This window comes from Triturus cristatus, chromosome 6 (assembly GCF_964204655.1).
Source record: "Triturus cristatus chromosome 6, aTriCri1.1, whole genome shotgun sequence".
Lineage (NCBI taxonomy): Eukaryota > Metazoa > Chordata > Amphibia > Caudata > Salamandridae > Triturus > Triturus cristatus.
In genome coordinates, this window is record NC_140589.1 from 1,443,853,908 (window position 1) to 1,443,871,511 (window position 17,604).

General features: G+C 44.1%; 1 protein-coding gene, 1 long non-coding RNA gene and 1 pseudogene across 2 annotated transcripts in view; 2 read left to right on the top strand and 1 right to left on the bottom strand.

Annotated features, from left to right (window-relative positions):
• The window catches only part of LOC146821516 (uncharacterized), a 107,802-nt gene that overhangs the window by 7,395 nt on the left and 82,803 nt on the right, over window positions 1-17,604 (top strand). The gene's annotated exons all lie outside the window — the stretch shown is intronic.
• Window positions 602-11,284, bottom strand: LOC146821517 (cofilin-2-like). Its single transcript, XM_085609088.1, has 2 exons — window positions 11,222-11,284; window positions 602-910 (listed from the first exon to the last, which is right to left on the bottom strand). The coding sequence occupies exons 1-2, from the start codon at window positions 11,282-11,284 to the stop codon at window positions 602-604; spliced, it is 372 nt and encodes a 123-aa protein (XP_085465214.1).
• On the top strand, window positions 5,189-6,802 carry LOC146821518 (28S ribosomal RNA; annotated as a pseudogene).

Here is a 17,604-nt window from a genome sequence, read left to right on the forward strand (position 1 = left end):
TTTAACCCTCCAGTGGGTGTGCGCCGTCAAACATTTAAAAATTGTTATTATTATTTATAAGCCCTCCAGTGGGCCTCACAGTGTTGTAGGCAGATTAAAATTTAAAGGTTCTGCTGTGCCGATGCGAGATTCGAACCAGTTCAAGCCACCGGTCCCACATTACAGTAGTGGCGGTGCAATGCTCACGGCGGGACAGTTGTTAAATATTCACCAAAAGTTTGTCCAAGAACGAAGATGCACTCACAGACAGAAGGTCTCATCAGAGTTTTTAGGTCTCGCCTTGCTATCGCGTAAGCGATCGCAAAGTGAGACTATTGTCAGGGGGTTTTGAAAGTGCTCCCAAAAAGCGGATTGCATGGCTAGCACGCGCACAATCACGTGCATCGTGCCGCCATGCAATCCGCTTTTGTGAAGCACTTCAGCCCACTGGCGACGGGCATGCGGTTACGCGCACAATGACGAGCAGAGGCGCCATATGGCTTTCCTCTCTCGTCATGGTGCGCGCACATCGCACACCACTTGCCAGCCAGCCTGCTTTGACTTTTGCGCCTCAATGCTCCTCCCCCTCCCCCACGTTCGAGAGCTAAACTGTTAGACATACTTACCAGAAGACAAAAACCAGATCCTCCTTCTTGGTTTCATTGGTCTCATAACAAGCATCGTAAAGAGCATAGCGGCAATCGTCTTTTGGAAGCATGTTGATGAAGCGCTTGTACACATCGTCGCCCGAAGAGCAGTCGCCTACCAGGATCTCCTTTCCTTCTTCAATGATGATGCTTTTTTTGTCCGGGCTCAAGCAGAATATGATCGCCTTCTTCCTCTTTTTAATTTCTTCTTGAGTCGAGTGTTTCCTCACCTTCATCTCATTGAAGGCAGCGACGACGTTATCATCTACGGAAACACCGGAAGCCTACAAACAAAGTACATGTGTTACTATCTTACGTGCTTACAATGCGCACGCACTGCCTGCAGCGAGTTGTCCAAACAGACCTAGCCATAGAAGGGTTGAAAGGTCCGCATTACCCACTATACCTCAAAGCCATGATAAAGCACCACAGCGTGTAGCAATTTATGTACATGTGGTTACATCTCGGGAAAGGCTGCTTAACTACTCTTTACAACGCAGCACTGCAACAAACTTATCTTGGGGTTTGCAAACGGCAATGGATCATTACGGCTTTAATCAGGAAAACAGAACATTTAGCCCTACTAAAAATAAAGTACAAACGAGTTCAGGAACAAAGTCCAGGAACGGCAATTAGAATAGGAGCTGTGTAGGGCTGAGTATGCTATTTGTGAGGAAAAAAGCCTAATGTGAGCATCGTATAAAAGGAGATTCACTGCCACATATGTTGAAAATATGTAAACAAGTACCCTGTGGACGGAACATGAAGTACCAAGTTGCAGAGGTTAATTAACGCTCCACGGGGACTCTTTGGCATGTAATTGTAAAACCTAGAGTACAGATTTAAGCCGCACATCATAAAATAGCATTACTCCGACAGCTGGCCCATCGTTAATTCTGACATCAGAGGCATGTCAATTTAGTAAAAAAATGTAGACCCCTCTCAAGTTTTAAAGGAGGCCAAGTAAAATGGCACTACTACTATGATGTAATCTACCAACATGACTTGACATGACCAAGCGTCAACTATTCTAAAATAAAAGTGGCTCTCTAGATCTATAATGCACCCACCTTAGCCGCGTAACCCAAGTAAGAGTTCACTCAAAGCTCTAGGTATCGTTGTCATCAGCGCAAAAGAAAATTCCGTTGCAAGGTAAAAGTAAATTAATTTAGACAAGCCTGTTGAGACAAAGAGCCAAAGGCTTCCACGTGGTGAGGAGAATGTTCTATGGGTGACCAATAACTGTTAATTACAAGTTAAACACTATCATAACTTGCCGTACACAGTAAACACTGCTACATAACGACACAGGTAGTGTGAAAAAGTGGAAGGACCCCATCAGCGTGCGTTTATACCAAGGAAGCGACATATTAGGTGCTTAATTATCAAAACCTGCGTTGTTACGACACTGGAAGACTACAAGAAAAAAATTACCGTTTACTTTACATTGGTCACTATAATGAGGTGACTTGCGCCGAGCGATTGTATAGGCACAAACCACAACTTCCTAGTGTCATGGAGTACTCGCGCCAAAACATGTTTAAGACTAGCATATAACAACCTCTTGGGCAACTTCAATGATGAAGCAAACGTAATTGTATCAATTACGGTATTACCCCACTTCAGGTAGCATTCAATCGCGATTATTGGGGACGAATGACAAGGGTCGCGAAAGATACTCGTGACCGTGCGGAGGCTGGGGCGTTTCAGGAGGTTGGTGTATTTTAGCGCCTGGGAGAGCCCCGCCCCTCTTTCCAACTGGGTCCCAGAGAAGACTGAATTCTACGATGCAGGACTATGTAAATTTACAGCACGCTCCCACATCTAGTCCTCAGCCCACCGACTAGCGAGAAACAGATGTTGGGTAAGGAATACGTGTTTCACATGCACCATTCACTGAACCTTCACGAGCACTATGCGTTCACTGTATGCTTTATTTTGGATGCTGTTTCTAAGGTCTTTGTAGCCTATCTCTGAAAAGAAAACCGAAATCGTAGGTGCTAGTCATTTTCCTTACTATCTGGTTATGCTTTTAAAAAAAATAACTGCGCAACTGTTAACCTGGTGAGGCATCGTTACATGTTACCATACCAACATTCAAAGAATACAAGCACATTCGAAGAGCCGTGTCACGGGACCGCGTTAGGAAGCCTCCAATACTATGTAGCAAAAGTAACTGAAGGAAGTGTGACATGCCTCCACAACCATTCCAGAAATGCCCCACCCCCGTTAGAATGGCTGGAGGTGCAGTCTACAGCTTCAAAGCGAGCATTCAGTTCGAACGCCCCAAAGAGAGAAACATGACTAGCACCTACGATTTTGTTTTTGTTTTCAGAGATAGGCTACAAGTGCAGTGCATACGCGCTGACTCAGGTCTGGCCTAAAAAACCCATGCGCGCGACAGGCACGCGTTCACGCAATTGCTGAGCCCGTGCACGCTACTCCTTCACCAAATGCCTCGTTTTCACCCCCGGGGGAGAGAGGAGGGCAATCGGTGCTGTGCGAGGCCTTAGTAAAAGCCGGGTCTGGCGCTTGCTCGCCCGAGACACGTGAGGTCGCTTAATATAAGAGACAAGCATTGGCATAGCCAATAGGTCTCGCCTTTGTGACCTTATAAGTGGTTAGCTATGCAACAGTTGATGTTGTTGCGCCAAGGATATTGTGCTGCATAACTAAATACTTATAAGGTCCCAAAAGCGAGACCTATTGGCCAATCCAGCTTTTAGTAACTGAAATCTGCCTGAACGTACTCCGTGCCAGCGCTGCTTGTACCACAGCACGAGCTTGGCACGGCAGACAAACCTGCTGGTACCACAGTGCAGATATCCTCTGGTACACACGCAGTAAAAAACTGCGTTGCTCCTCGTCTGCAACTAATGTAACAACGATCGAACAAACCAAAAGTGTCCCCTTAGTGATGCTAATTTAACCTTCAATTCAAATATGTCTTTTCTCTCACACAATGAGGATTGCCCGCATGTATCTGTCCCAGGCCGTTTTGAACAGGGGACAAGTCCTAAACAAGCATTTGCAATGCAATCGGCTGGCCTTTGGGACCATTTATGTATGTAGCTATGCAGCACATTAGCCTGGGTGCAGAAACATCTACTGTTCATTAACATGGAGGGAGAATAAGCACCAAACTTCCTGACACGACAGGTATGGGAACACATGGAGAGAAATATTGCTTTTCAGCGGGAAATGGTATAGTCCAAAGCTCTATTTTTTATAAAATCATGGCCTTCAGTGGTCATATCACTGAAAATGCAAGATTTGAAAAAAATTATATTGTCTATGGGTGCAGGCAATTTCTATGGACTGGAATCTAGAGAATGCTAAAGTGATTCTGGTATTTTACTGACCTCTGCTGGTCGTTTTCTACCAAGAAAGTTAAATAGAGGCAGTTGCCAGAAAAGTAAAACAAGCATTTGCAATGCAATAGGTCTCACATTACTGAAAGTTTGAGCTATTGGCGTTGCATTATTGTTTGCAACACCAATAGGTCAAACATTCAGTAATGAGAGACCTATTGCATTGCAAATGCTTGTTATTTCAGGGACACCTGCTTGCTTCATCGTGAAAGTTCCTTGCCTTACGCGTTACAGACTCCCTTAGTCCTTGTTCACAGGCTTAAATGAAACCGTCAACACCGAGCACCTCACTCTTCACTGCATGCTGATGTAATTAATTGCCCCCAGGTGGGCCTCTCTAGTGAGCAAAAGTTCTCAAGGCATGCTGGACCTTGTGGTGTCTTTATAAATAATTTAACCCTCCAGTGGGTGTGCGCCGTGAAACATAAAAAAATTGCTATTATTATTTATAAGCCCTCCAGTAGGCCTCATAGTGATGCAGGCAGATTAAAATTTAAAGGTTCTGCTGTGCCGATGCGAGACTCGAACCAGTTCAAGCCTCCGATCCCACATTACAGTAGTGGCGGTGCAATCCTCGCGGCGGGACATCTGTTAAATATTCACCAAAATTTTGTCCAAGGACGAGTTACCCGCCCAGGGTTAGGTAAATTTACTATTCCCCCTCCAATAAATGCAACAGTAGGAAAAGTGTTAGACAGCGGAGGGGTAAAATTTACCATTCCCACAGCAGTCAGTAGAACATTACAGAAAGTTTTGGATTGCAGAGGGGTAAAATGTACTATTCCTCCTCCAATATATGCAACAGTAGGGAAGGTGTTAGACAGTGGAGGGGTAAAATTTACCATTCCCACTCCCGTCAGTACAACAGTAGGGGAAGTGGTGGATAGCAGAGGGGTAACATTTACTATTTCTACTCCAGTCAGTACAACAGTAGGGAAAGTGTTGGCTAGTGTAGGGGTAAAATGTACTCTTCCCACTCAAGCAAGTTCAACAGTAGGGAAAGTGTTGGATTGCAGAGGGGTAACATTTACTATTGCCACTCCAATTAGTACAACAACACAAAGCAATAAAATATCGTAAGGTAGGCAAATGCCTAGTCATCGAATTAGTGACGCGCATGAATGGATGAACGAGATTCCCACTGTCCCTACCTACTATCTTGCGAAACCACAGCCAAGGGAACTGGCTTGGCAGAATCAGCGGGGAAAGAAATCCAGTTGAGCTTGACTCTAGTCTGGCACTGTGAAGAGACATGAGAGGTGTAGGATAAGTGGGAGACCCTTAGGCCGCCTGTATAATATCATTACTCTTACCATTTTTTTGCTTATCTAGAGAGGCGGGGGGAAAGACCGGTGGAGCTCTCACTTCTGGCTTCAAGTGACCTACACCCACCAGGCGTGACCCACTCTGGGGACAGTGGCAGGTGGGGAATTTGACTGGGGCGGTACACCTGTAAAACGTCAACACAGGTGCCCTAAGGCAAGCTTAGAGAGGACAGAAACCTCCCACGGAGCAGAAGGGTAAAAACCTGCTTGATCTTGATTTTCAGTATGAATACAGACCAGAAAAGCGGAGCCTCATGATCCTTATGACTTTTTGGGTATCAGCAGGAGGTCTTAGAAAAGTTACATCAGGGATAACTGGCATCTGGCGGCCAAGCATTCATAGCGACATCACTTTTTGATCCTTCGATGTCGGCTCTTCCTATCATTATGAAGCAGATTTCACCAAGCGTTGGATTGTTCACCCACTAGGGGGCTGATTACGATGCCGTAGTAAACGCTCTGACCATCGGTCAGAGCTGTTCCTACGGCATCATAATCAGCTGTTCTGATTCCTTTCCAACCGTTTCATTTGGATGGTGGCGGTCGGAAAGGAATCCGAACTGGATTTCCGAATGGCTTCTGACGGGCTTGGAGAACCCGTCTGCCATTTTGAAAGCCTTCTGTAATCCCAAGGGCAGCTCTTTCTGCCTGAGCGATTAGAATGTCGGATTCCGACAGCCTTTCTGTGCCAGCCTTTCCGACACAGAAAGGCTGTCGGAAGTTGACTTTGGGGGGCACCAGCAGGTCCCCATGGGTTCACGGCCTTCAGTTGGACCTTGAGGTGGCTGCCACGGGGTGCAGAGATGAACTGCACCTCTTCTCTTTACAATAAGAGGATGCATTCCAGTCCGAAAGCATGCTCCCATTGTAACAAATAGGAGTGCGACCGAACACTGTTCGGTCGCATCCTAATTGCTGGGTTGGGACCGCCGACAGGAGGTCGGTCGGTCTTAGTACCGAATCGATGTTGGACGGGATCAGGTCCATCTGACATCGAAATCGGGCCACAATAGGGAACATGAGCTGGGTTTAGATGGTCATGAAACAGGTTAGTTTTACCCTACTGACGATGTGTTGTTGCAATAGTAATCCTGCTCAGTATGAGAGGAACCGTAGTGTCAGACATTTGGTGTATGTGCTTGGCTGAGGAGCCAATGGGGTGAAGCTACCATCTGTGGGATTATGATTGAACGCCTCTAAGTCAGAATCCTCCTCCTAAACCATAATGATACTGCAGTGGTGTGGAGCCTCAGTTGGCCTGGGATAGCCGGCCTCTTGGGCCGGTGCGTAGAACTGATTGCTTGGGGACTGGAGCGCAGACAGAAAGGGGCCACCTCCATTGCCCTGAGGTCACTACATGTTCGTGGGGCACCCAGTGCAAAATCATTCATAGGTGACCTGCTTCTGGTCAGGGTTTTGTAAGTAGCAGAGCAGCAACCTCGCTGCGATCTATTGAAAGTAATCCTCTGAGCCCAGCTTTTGTCTCCATCCGTGGGCGCCAGTGGAACCTCCTCCACCACACCCAGTTGGTGGGTTCCCCTGCTGCCGGGCCGGTGGGAGGGACACTGAGGGGGGAACGAGGGCCCGTGGGAGGCCACCTCCACCATGTGCCGGCCGGCATGGGGGCCTTCTCCTCCCGCCCTGTGCTACTCGGTACATAGCAAAAACCTTTGTATGGTGCAGTTCAGTTGCTGACTGTGGGTATCTTGGGTTCTTAGAGAACCTACAAACCTTATATAGCCCCTCAAACAGAAGGATCAAGCAGATGTAATGGCATATTGATTTTGTAAATCTGACATTGTGACAAAAAGTTACAGATGGAAATATTGTCATAAATGGCAATTTTATCCCACTCTTTTTTAATATTTCTTTATTTTAACAGTTATTTTCTTTAAAAAAAAACCCTCTATGGATCTGCACATATGACCCCTTGCTGAATTTGGAATGTTATCTACTTTTCAAAAATCTACAGCTTTCCTCGATCACCTATGAGTTTCACACTGGTTTCCACCATGAACGGGAAGTAGGTTCAGAGCACAAAAAATAAGAAAATAGTTCACTTCTTTGAAAATTGACAAACCTGTAGTAATTCTTTTTAGCCCGGCATATTCATGAAGCTGGGAAGATGGTGAATTTAGCACAGCAAACAGTTTCTTTATGCCATCTTTAGAAAAAAACAGATACTTTTATTCAGATCACTTTTTTCCTATTTTTCCCTAAAATCTCAAAATGTAGCTATATTTTGCCTATTTTCTCAGTCTTCTCCTGGGGTATCCCCAAACCCTGCATATTTTTAGAATCCCATAGATGTTGGAAAAAAGGGACGCAAAATTGGCGTGGAAGTCATATGTTAAGAAAAAGTTATGCAGTCCTAAGTACAAACTACTCCACAGAGCCAAAAAAGGGCTCAGCACTGGGTGGAAAAGATCGAGCAGTTAAGGGGTTTAGAAATGTTTCAGGGGCTGGTTTGAAGCCAAATTAGACAATGAACAGAAGGCATTGAGAGCAAACAAGAAGGAAGGGGTGAAAACATGTCCTGCTATGAGAACCAGATGATGATGATACATTTTTCAGTGAATTGCTAATTTCGGAACCTGTATCGGTACACAGATGAGCAGGTAGAACCGACCCAGACTACTATTGGGGTTGGTAGAGGAGGAGACACGGCATCAGTTCAAGCTCCTGCTGGAGTTGTGCCGAGTGCCCTGTTAGAAGTTCCAGTTGCAATGGCAATCCCTACTACAAGTGGAACACGGCATGCTGCAGAGACAGTGGTGATAGTCACCTCTTAAATGGATCTGTACTGGAATTCCTAAAATAGAACTTGGAGAAATGCTTCAGGGTAATGTGGAGTTGAGCACACTACTGACATACAATGCTGAACAAATTATATGTTTGGAAACAGCCAGGTGTGCCAATGAAGTGCATGATAAATTAGAAGAATTGGCTGATGAATTAAATGTTGGCATAAGTAAAATAAAAAATGTCAAACAAAATTACAAAATGGATTTAACACCTGATACAATTATGGAGTTGAGTCTTATTACTTTGACAGCCCACATTAAAGATTTGTATGAGGAACAGAAGACTGGAATGATTTAAAGAAATATTGAGTAAAGGGAACAATAAATAAGAAAGAGATGAAGAAAAGTGAAGCGAAAGTGAGGAAAGGCGTAGCAAGTAATTTAGAAGTAGGAACAAGTACAGTGCTCTGTTGTTTGCAGACAATACCTTGCTAGTCTCAGAAACACCATGTGGGCTACAATTACTACTAGATCGTTTTAAAACATTTTGTAATTCGCGGGGTCTAGAGGTTAATACCTTGAAGACAAAACTCTTACTGCTGAACCCCCATGAGACATTTAAAGTCAAAATATCACTAGGGAAGGGTCCCTTTGGAGAAGGAAAGCACATTTAACTATCTGGGTATTACCATCTCAGAAGATATCTCATGGAAGCCCCACGTAGCCAAACAAACCCTCAAGCATAGACAAATTGTAGGGGCCTTGATAAAAGAACACAGTACCTCACTTAATAAACAGGCAGCAGCACCACTCCAGATTTACTAGGCCAAAGCAGTAGGCTCTGCACTGTACGGAGCCGAACTGTGGGGGTTTTGAAAAGATTGATACCCTCTTTAATTCTGAGAACAAGTTTCTGAGTTCCTTGGTCTCTCTGCCACAGAGCACACTGCTACATCCGTTAAGGTTGGACATGGGCCGAGCCTCCATTATTGAAAAGGCTAAGCTACGCCCCTTACTGTTTTGGCTGCTCGTAAGGTCCACCCCAGAGTTTTCCTCATATGCTGCTGCCCTTACGGAAGTCATTGCACCTGATCACTCTATGAAGATTGGATGGATCCGCAATTGAAATCTTTGCTAAGTGCAATAGGTCTAGAGGGCTATTGGACATTAAAGGATCCACTACTGTTACCTAGTAAAGGCCCAATTAGGAAGCACTATTGGGACTGTGTAACACAGGGTGCACTTACTAGTTCCTCATGGGGACGCCTAACTATGGAATTTTAGAATTTTAAATGTATTGGTTCATATGAACATTACCTTGAAACAATTACCATACCCCAGGATAGGAAGCTCTAATACAATTTAGGGTTGGTTCCCTCCCTCTCAACTCGTTTACCGGATCCTGGCTGCAGGCAACTATTAACTCCCAGTCCTGCCCTAGCTGTCCTTCTGTAATAGAATCTACTGCCCACATATTTTTTGTCTGTCCAAAGTACTCTTGCCCTAGATGAAGATGGCTGAGGCTAATCTGCAAGCAAATGGGCACCCGACATTGTGCCGAATCCCTTTGCATTTTAAGATCAGATAATTGTATGCTCTGTTGCTAAGTTTTTGGAAGGCATGTGGCCCAATAAGAAGGCATTTGCTGAAAGTTTGAGTCCATTGCACATACTGTTATTCCTTTATCTGGATAGTTTTTATAATGCAGCCAGTATAGCGGGCCTTGCAGCACCAATTTGGGATTGACAATAGCTCCTGTTCTCTTGTTGCCATAGGTATATTTCTATTATTAGAATTTTAAAATGAATTTTAGATAATGCTTTGATTGATATTTTATAATGGGTTTTAGTGAATCTTCTGAGCCTTTAAATTGCTTTGTATGAAATCTGTTGTGTCTGTACTTGTATGGTCTATTAATAACCTTTTTTCATGATGATGATAATTTTTGTTGACCTCCGATCAGCATTTGATTTAGTACCTAGAGAATCCTTATGGAGGGTTTTGGCGGAGTTGGGTGACCCTGCCTATCTTAATATTACCATCAGGCTGTATTCAAATAATTAAGCGCAGGTTAGGTGCAGCCCCCAGGGTGAGCTAATGGACCCCATTCCCGTAAATTGGGAAGTGAGACAGGAGTGTGTGCTGGCATCAACCCCTTTACATCAATGGTTTAGTATCTCATCTAGAAAGTTGTGAGGGTGATGCTCTACTTTTGTCCGGCCATAAAGTACCAGCCCTCCTGTTTGCGTTCGATAGCTTTTTGCTCTCCAGAACACCGATGGGTGCCCAAAACTTCTGGACTGATTCAGGTTTTTTTGCAAACAGCCAGGGCTGGAAATTAATTTGGGAAAAACCAAATATATGGTATTTCACCCTTTCTCATCATCCCATCGAACTCCTGCTCTTAATGGAGAATGCTTGGAACAGGTTAGAGTGTATGATTACCTGGTGGTGAGTCTCTCTGATCGATTTGATTGGCTACCTCACATCCAAAAGTGCAAGATTAAACTGTGTGATTATTTTGAGGGCTTTTTGTGCATCCACATATCGCCCAATTACTCCAGCCCTCAAGATATATAGGTGCCAGGCATTATAGGCCTCCTTGCATGGACCTGAACTATGGGGTACAGCAGATGTTGGGATTTTTGTGCAAGTAGAAAACCGGCTTATGAGAAGCCTAAATAATCTCCCAACAAGCACTCCACCACACTCATTGCGGCTAGACACTGGGCTGAGGGCATTAATGATATGGTAGCCTTGGAACCCCTATTGTACTGGCACAGAATGTACAGTCTCGGAACACTCCATTATCCGTAATGCCCTAGAGGAGGTTATGGGAATCCTGGGGTCTAGTAAGATCCCCTGGCTTAAGGCAGTCAGGGTTCGCCTGAAAAAGACTGGGCTATGTAATCTTTGGTCGACACAAATGGAGGTTGCATCGACCTCAAATCAGGTCCTGAAAAATGCCTTTTGGCAGCATGCTGATTTGCACACTCTAAGCTCCATCAAGGAAGGCTCCTTCACTGCCTACCAGCAGCGGTCAGAACAGATAAGCGTGATGGGGATGTCGACAGATGATGGAATAGGATTTATTTAATCTTCCCTATTCTATCACCTGTTGCTATCCCCCTGCCCCGCCCGCCCACCATGCTTACTCGCACCGACCGCCGCTGCTGCTTACTTTGTTGAGTTTGAAACTGAGTATCACTTTGAGCCATTTTTAGATGAGATTGAGCCCCCCACCCAGAATAAGACTTTGTTTATTAAATTATGCCTAGGGACGCTACTGATACGTGCTTCTACTGCCACATGGAAAAGTGGAAACCCTGCTCTTGCTAAAACTTGTCCATTTTGCCCTGGAGAGGCATAAATGGCTGATCCTCTTATCTTATTTTGCCCAGTCTAGGTGTTGCGCAGCAATGCAAAACCCAGTGATCAAGCAGGTTGTAAGACAGACTGCTGATTTTGGAACCTGATCACAAGTGCACTAAGAAGTACATTTTCCTTGCAGGTTGCAATCAAATTGCATGCTGCTTAAGTAATTTTTAGGGGTGGGCGGAATTTGTGAAAGCGACTTTCGCAAATTATCGCGAAAATGTTAAAAATCTCCGCAAACACGCGGAAATATCGCGAAGATGCGGAAGTTTTTTTCCTGCCCGTTCGTGGTATTTTCTGCGTGGTCGCGGCTCGCAAACTTACCCATGCGGTTGCTTGCGGGCGCGGCCATCTTGTTTTCACTCTTCTCGCCGTGCATGATCGCGAGAAGAAAGACGTGATCGCGCGACACATGACGTTACTGCAGGCGCGAACTGTCACGAGACAGCGCAAATGGCTACCAACAATCCAACATCTTGTGGAGAACGCGACCGGATCGGGAAAACTTGTCGGCGAACGCGGGGATTCAGGTAAGGCGATCGCACGCGCGCGAGAATGTATTATTTTACAGCACGAGCAAGAACCAAATTATCGCTAAGCTGCGGAATGCGGAAATTTTGACATTTTCGCGCTCTCCGCGGAACGCGAAGATGTCAAATTATCGCAATTTCCGCGAGCGGAACGGAAATTTAGCCAGGCCTAGTAATTTTCTGATAGTTGGTGTGAGATTTCCATTTATTCTCAAAACACAAACACTAAGTAATATTTTGTCAAGAACCAGCAGCTCTAACGTTAATATTGATAAAAACCTATGCCAATGTTTATAATGATACACTCGCAAATACAAGCAAAATCTTTTTACTATTAACAAACTCTCCCATCATGAACTCTCCGTCAACCCCGACTCAAAAATACATAGTAAAGTAGGCTCCACGACATAGGCCTGAGGTTACTGATTGACACATCACATTTGGGGTGGCACTTAGGGGACAGACAAATGCGCGAACAGGAATCTCAGTTCCAATCCCCAGATAAGCGCAGTGACACCACAATGGTGCAGGGAGATTGGCCCCAATAAAACACATATGGTGGAGGGGTCATCAGTTACCACATGAAGTTAGTAACATAGTCAATCAGGACACAGCTCACACAGTACACCCAGTGATCATGCGTCCCTCATGCAAGACATCTGATATGTTATTTACGGGCCCACATTGTGTCCACGGTCCACCTGCATTTGTTATCAGGGGCCTTCCTTACGGCTCCACAGACAAGGCCCACAAAATCTTTTATCAAACAAGGTTCTCTGCAAGTATTTTTATGATACACTAAAATTGTATAAAACCTTGCTCATATTCAGGGCCGGACTGGCCGTAGCCAGCACTGGGCATTTCCCGGGTGGGCCGCGGTGGGGACCAGTTTTTGACCCCTGGGGGGCCATTTTTGTTACCGGTCCGGTTTTGCTGCAATATCGACCTCCTGTAACAAAAGCGGCTGCAGTGTTTTCCAAACGCTGCCCTTCCCACTCCCCTCAAGGCCGGTCTGACTCAATTGCCTGGGCCGGATTGTGTTCCCAGTATGGTCCTGCTCAGATTGGTTGAGACAGTCCTCAGAACTGCTTCGGTACCTTTGTTACCTGCCAAAGTGTTTAATTAAACCAACTGTTCCTGTTTTGCCAATTCGAGCATAACTTGCAAAAATGGTCACATAAAAAAAAAAGAATCGAAAAGAGGCTCTTTTCACTGCTTAGGTCAGGTTGACAATCCCTACAGCTCACCTCCATATTTTTATCAGTCCAGGACGCAAGATAATGATAATGACCCATTATGTTGCAGTAACCTCTGCATCCGGCTGATAAATGGCCTTTTCCAAATTAACAAAAACAGATTCAGCCTCCTTTTTTTTCACCTGCTGTGCAGAAACCCTTTTATGCCTCTCTTCGGTCCTGACAGATGTGGTGAAGCTGTACACAGTAAGATGGAATGTCTGTCCTGATATGCGGCCTGCCCAGCTGTTGCTGTATCTGGTTACAGCTGGCAGGGCAATGTTCTGCGTACATCATCAGCAAGTTGAAGAATCGCATTCAGGTGCAGCAAGCCATTTCGGGCACGTGCCACTGATGCAGAAAAAGAGAAACCATCGTGATTTGTAACCTTTCTCCTAAGTAAACTTGGGGGTGGCAAGAGCCAACAGGCTTCAGAATGTTTGGGAGATGCCTCGCAAATTATAAACTTTTGTCCTTTGACAGTGATGCAAGGCCAGGGTATGTGCTTAACAGAACTTCAGAAGTCCAGTACGTAGGATGCTGTACACTGTTGGGAGGTCAGACTGCACACAATAATATTTAATTTTGGCTCTGTGAGGGTTAAGTAAGAACTATTGTGTCATTTTCTTCCAAATTTTACTTTAGCGGCTTGGGTTCACAAACCACAGGATGTTTTTGTTAAAACCAGCATTTTATGAATGATATCCAGATAGCGGTTATTTTACAATATATACAGATAATATTGTTTACATAATTTCTTTCTGGTTAAACAATGGTAGAGTGTAAGCGGTCATCTTTAGCATGGATTCATCAGTTATATTTTACTGAGTTAATGTTATCTTGTGTCCAAGCCATGTACCGCTTATGACCGCACATATTACGTTACTTATGACATGCTAAATGACATCATTGATGACATCTCAAATTATATCATTGATAATGTTACTGATGCACTCATTGTGATACCGTCCTACAAGGTTAGTGGACTTGTAATAATTTAGCACGCTGCACCTTGCACAATTTTCTGTTCACTTTAATGGGACTCCTCTCTTAAAGACTTCACATCACATAATATTTTGAGTCAAGAGGTTGACAGATACACATTTGCTTCTGTAAAGACACCTTCTGTCAGGCCCTCCGGACAATGCATCATATTTAGAAAAATACACTAAACACGTTCCTGAGATGGGTGTAATGGCATATAACCTTAGAGTCATAATTACAACACCAGTATGAGATACACCACCTCTAAGTATATTCTACATTATTCAATAATCTGCAATACCTCAAAAACATTAATAAAGTTGTGCAAATATACATGCACAGCTGATAGAATTCTTCTTCACTACTATATTGCAACTATTTAATATGGGCATGTACGCAGATATCCACTGGTAGTTACTGTATTGTCAATATTTGGCCTTTCTCACAGATTTTTTAGAACATGGATTGTCTTTAAGTTACAAACTACTTTCAAACATACCACTCCATAGAATACTTCTCCACCCTAAGTATAGCGATTCACAACTGTTACACCATATAACTTTTAAAATGCACAATTACACCTTTCTGTAGGGCTTATGGTGTTTCCATGCTATTGACCTACACATGTGCACTTAATAGCTCCAGGGTGAATATGACTATGATGTGATCATTGATGTCAGTATGTTTATGAGGTTATCACTGGTGTCATCAGTGATGTCATCAATGATTTCGTTTTAAATGTCATCAGTGATGTTATCAATGATGTAATTTAACATGTAAAAAGTGATGTAATATGTGAAGTCATATGCAGGGGTGGGTGTAATATTTTGTAGCATAGTTACATGAAACTACAACAGCTGCTCTTGCTCACTGGGGCCAGATGTACGACCATTAAGGTTAGCGAGTCGCAAATTGCGCATAAATGCGACTTGCAATTTCGAACTCACAAAACTTAATGTACAACAGTGTACACAATGGGGTCGCAAACTGCATGCCTCATGAATATTAAAGAGGCTGTCGCAATTTGCGACCCCATTGGGAATGGCTAGCACTCCCAGGGATGGTGGCCTGCTGGGGTCAGCAGACCACCATATCTGGGACTGCTTTTTAAAAAAAACAGTTTTTTTTAAAAATGCAACCCATTTTCCTTAAAGGAAAACAGGATGCATTTAAAAAAGAAAAATGAAACTTCTCAGTTTAATTTCGTAAGGGCAGGCAGTGGTCCCTGGGACCACTGCCTGCTCTTCAAAAATATTTACGTACCCATTTGTTTGCGAGTGGTTTACCACCTACTTGAAGTAGGTGGTAAACTGCGAGTGTTTTGCTGCCGCAAATGTGGTCGCAAAACCACAGTAAATGGCATGTTGACTCGCTATTAGGAAGGGACGCCCCTTCCTAATAGAGAGAGTTGCAAATGCTATTTTGCGAATCAAGGACTCACAAAATAGCATCTGTACATGCCTGGAACCTTTTTTGCAGTCGCATGAATGAACATAATCACTTAATTCACCGTAATTTCAGATCAAAAGAGTAACACAAAATTACAGAAATTACTCCGATTATTGCAGTGTAATTAAAGTTTCACCTCATGTAGTGCGTGGTGGGAGTGAAAGTTATAGTTAGCTCAGTGAAATACATCTGTTGTATTATATATATGTGATCAAGGTCCTTGTGGACCGAAACGCGTCATGGCAGCATAGCGCAAATAAAAATAAAATAATCTGCACAAAAGAAGAGGTGTCCGTTCCTGTTTTCCGATTCATCGTGCATTGGAACGTATGGAAAAAGGTTACTTTCAATATATATATGTATATGAAACAAAATTAGCCTTTCGGCAAAAAGGGAGCACACTCACTCGATTGCAGGAATAAAAGCGGGTTATTGTCAGATGTTAACCGCCATGCCCGAAGTGTTTCGGTCCAGCCACTTGGACCTTGTTGAGACTAGCTCATGAACAAGGTGGCTGGACCGAAACGCGTCGGGCATGGCGGTTAGCATATGACAATAAACCCGCTTTTAATCCTTCAATCGAGTGAGTGCGCTTCCTTCTTGCTGAAAGGCAAATTTTGTTTCAATTATACCGGCGTGGCTCTGCTGGACGAAAAACGCACACCCCCAACTTGAGAGCACCAGCGTCAATCTATTGGGCCAGCTTATGGAAATATATATATATATATATATATATATAACCTACTGGTGGTCGCCAGTAGGTAGGTATAGTTAGATCCTTGTTTCTATTCAAAAAGTGTTATTTCTTTTCCCAATAACTTTGGCGCCGGTTGACGAATCTACGCAAAATTTTCAAAACGTTGGTCCCGCTCCAGTCAGCTCCTATTTTGAAAGTTTCGGGGTGATTCGCTAACTAGGGGCCAAGAAAAAAGGGGGGTCCCAAAACACCTTTTCTCCATGTTATTTCCCATCGGAAAACCTTATACACGACTACAGCCGGAACTGCTGAACGGAATTACACCAAATTTGGCAAAAAGGTAGCCCTTGGTTCAGAAAGAGACCATTTTTAGGTCTCGCTGAGCCCAGCGCATGCGCTGGCTCGAAGAGACATTTTGTATGTGGGAATATCAAAGTACTGCTGGCTGGCCTAACGCTTGCGTTCACGTGATTGTGCACACGCGCAGCAGCCCGCCAGCAGCACTTTGAAAACTCGTGCGTCATCGCGATCGCGATCACTTTCGCTTTCAGAGCGATCGCGATCACGATGATGCACGCGCACACACAACTCCAGCTTCTCCCCCACCACATATTGCGTCTGCAGCCGCTCACGCGCGGCCAACGCTTGTTAAATTTGGGCATCCCGTCTGCTTATAAATGTATAGCTTTGGCCACCACTGCAACAAGATGCTCTCCTTGGTGCCTATGCTTTGACCAGAGTCGCAAACTTGATTGCACACAGTTCCAGTAGAAACTGTTGTAATGGCTCTATTTGGTAAGTACTACTACTGTCATGTAATTCTTTTTCAGCGCTCAAGATTTCTGATTCCCATAGTAGGTGGCTGTATAACTTTCCTTTCGTCCTCGGACATCATGTGATTTAGTTTTAGGTTGGCAGCAAACCTGTATTGTGTGGTTTTATCAGGTCTCACAAGTCTGTAACCCTTGGTTGTGATTATTGCTGTTTAGTTTTTCGTGCATTTCTCAAATTCCTTTTGTTTGGTTGACAGATCTGCTACAACGGCGATTTCAATAACTTTGTAAGGCAATGCAATTATCCTTTCAAGTTTTTGCAATTTCTGTAACACTGTATTTGTCAGTATTATTATACAGCAGTCTCGCATTTATTATGGTTTCCGTAACACTTTGACGGGCACTAATTTCATATTATTCTTGTACATTAATTGGTAGATTCGCTGATGATCTCATGTCCGTGGCCCTGGTTGTTAGTAATGCTCTCAATGCATG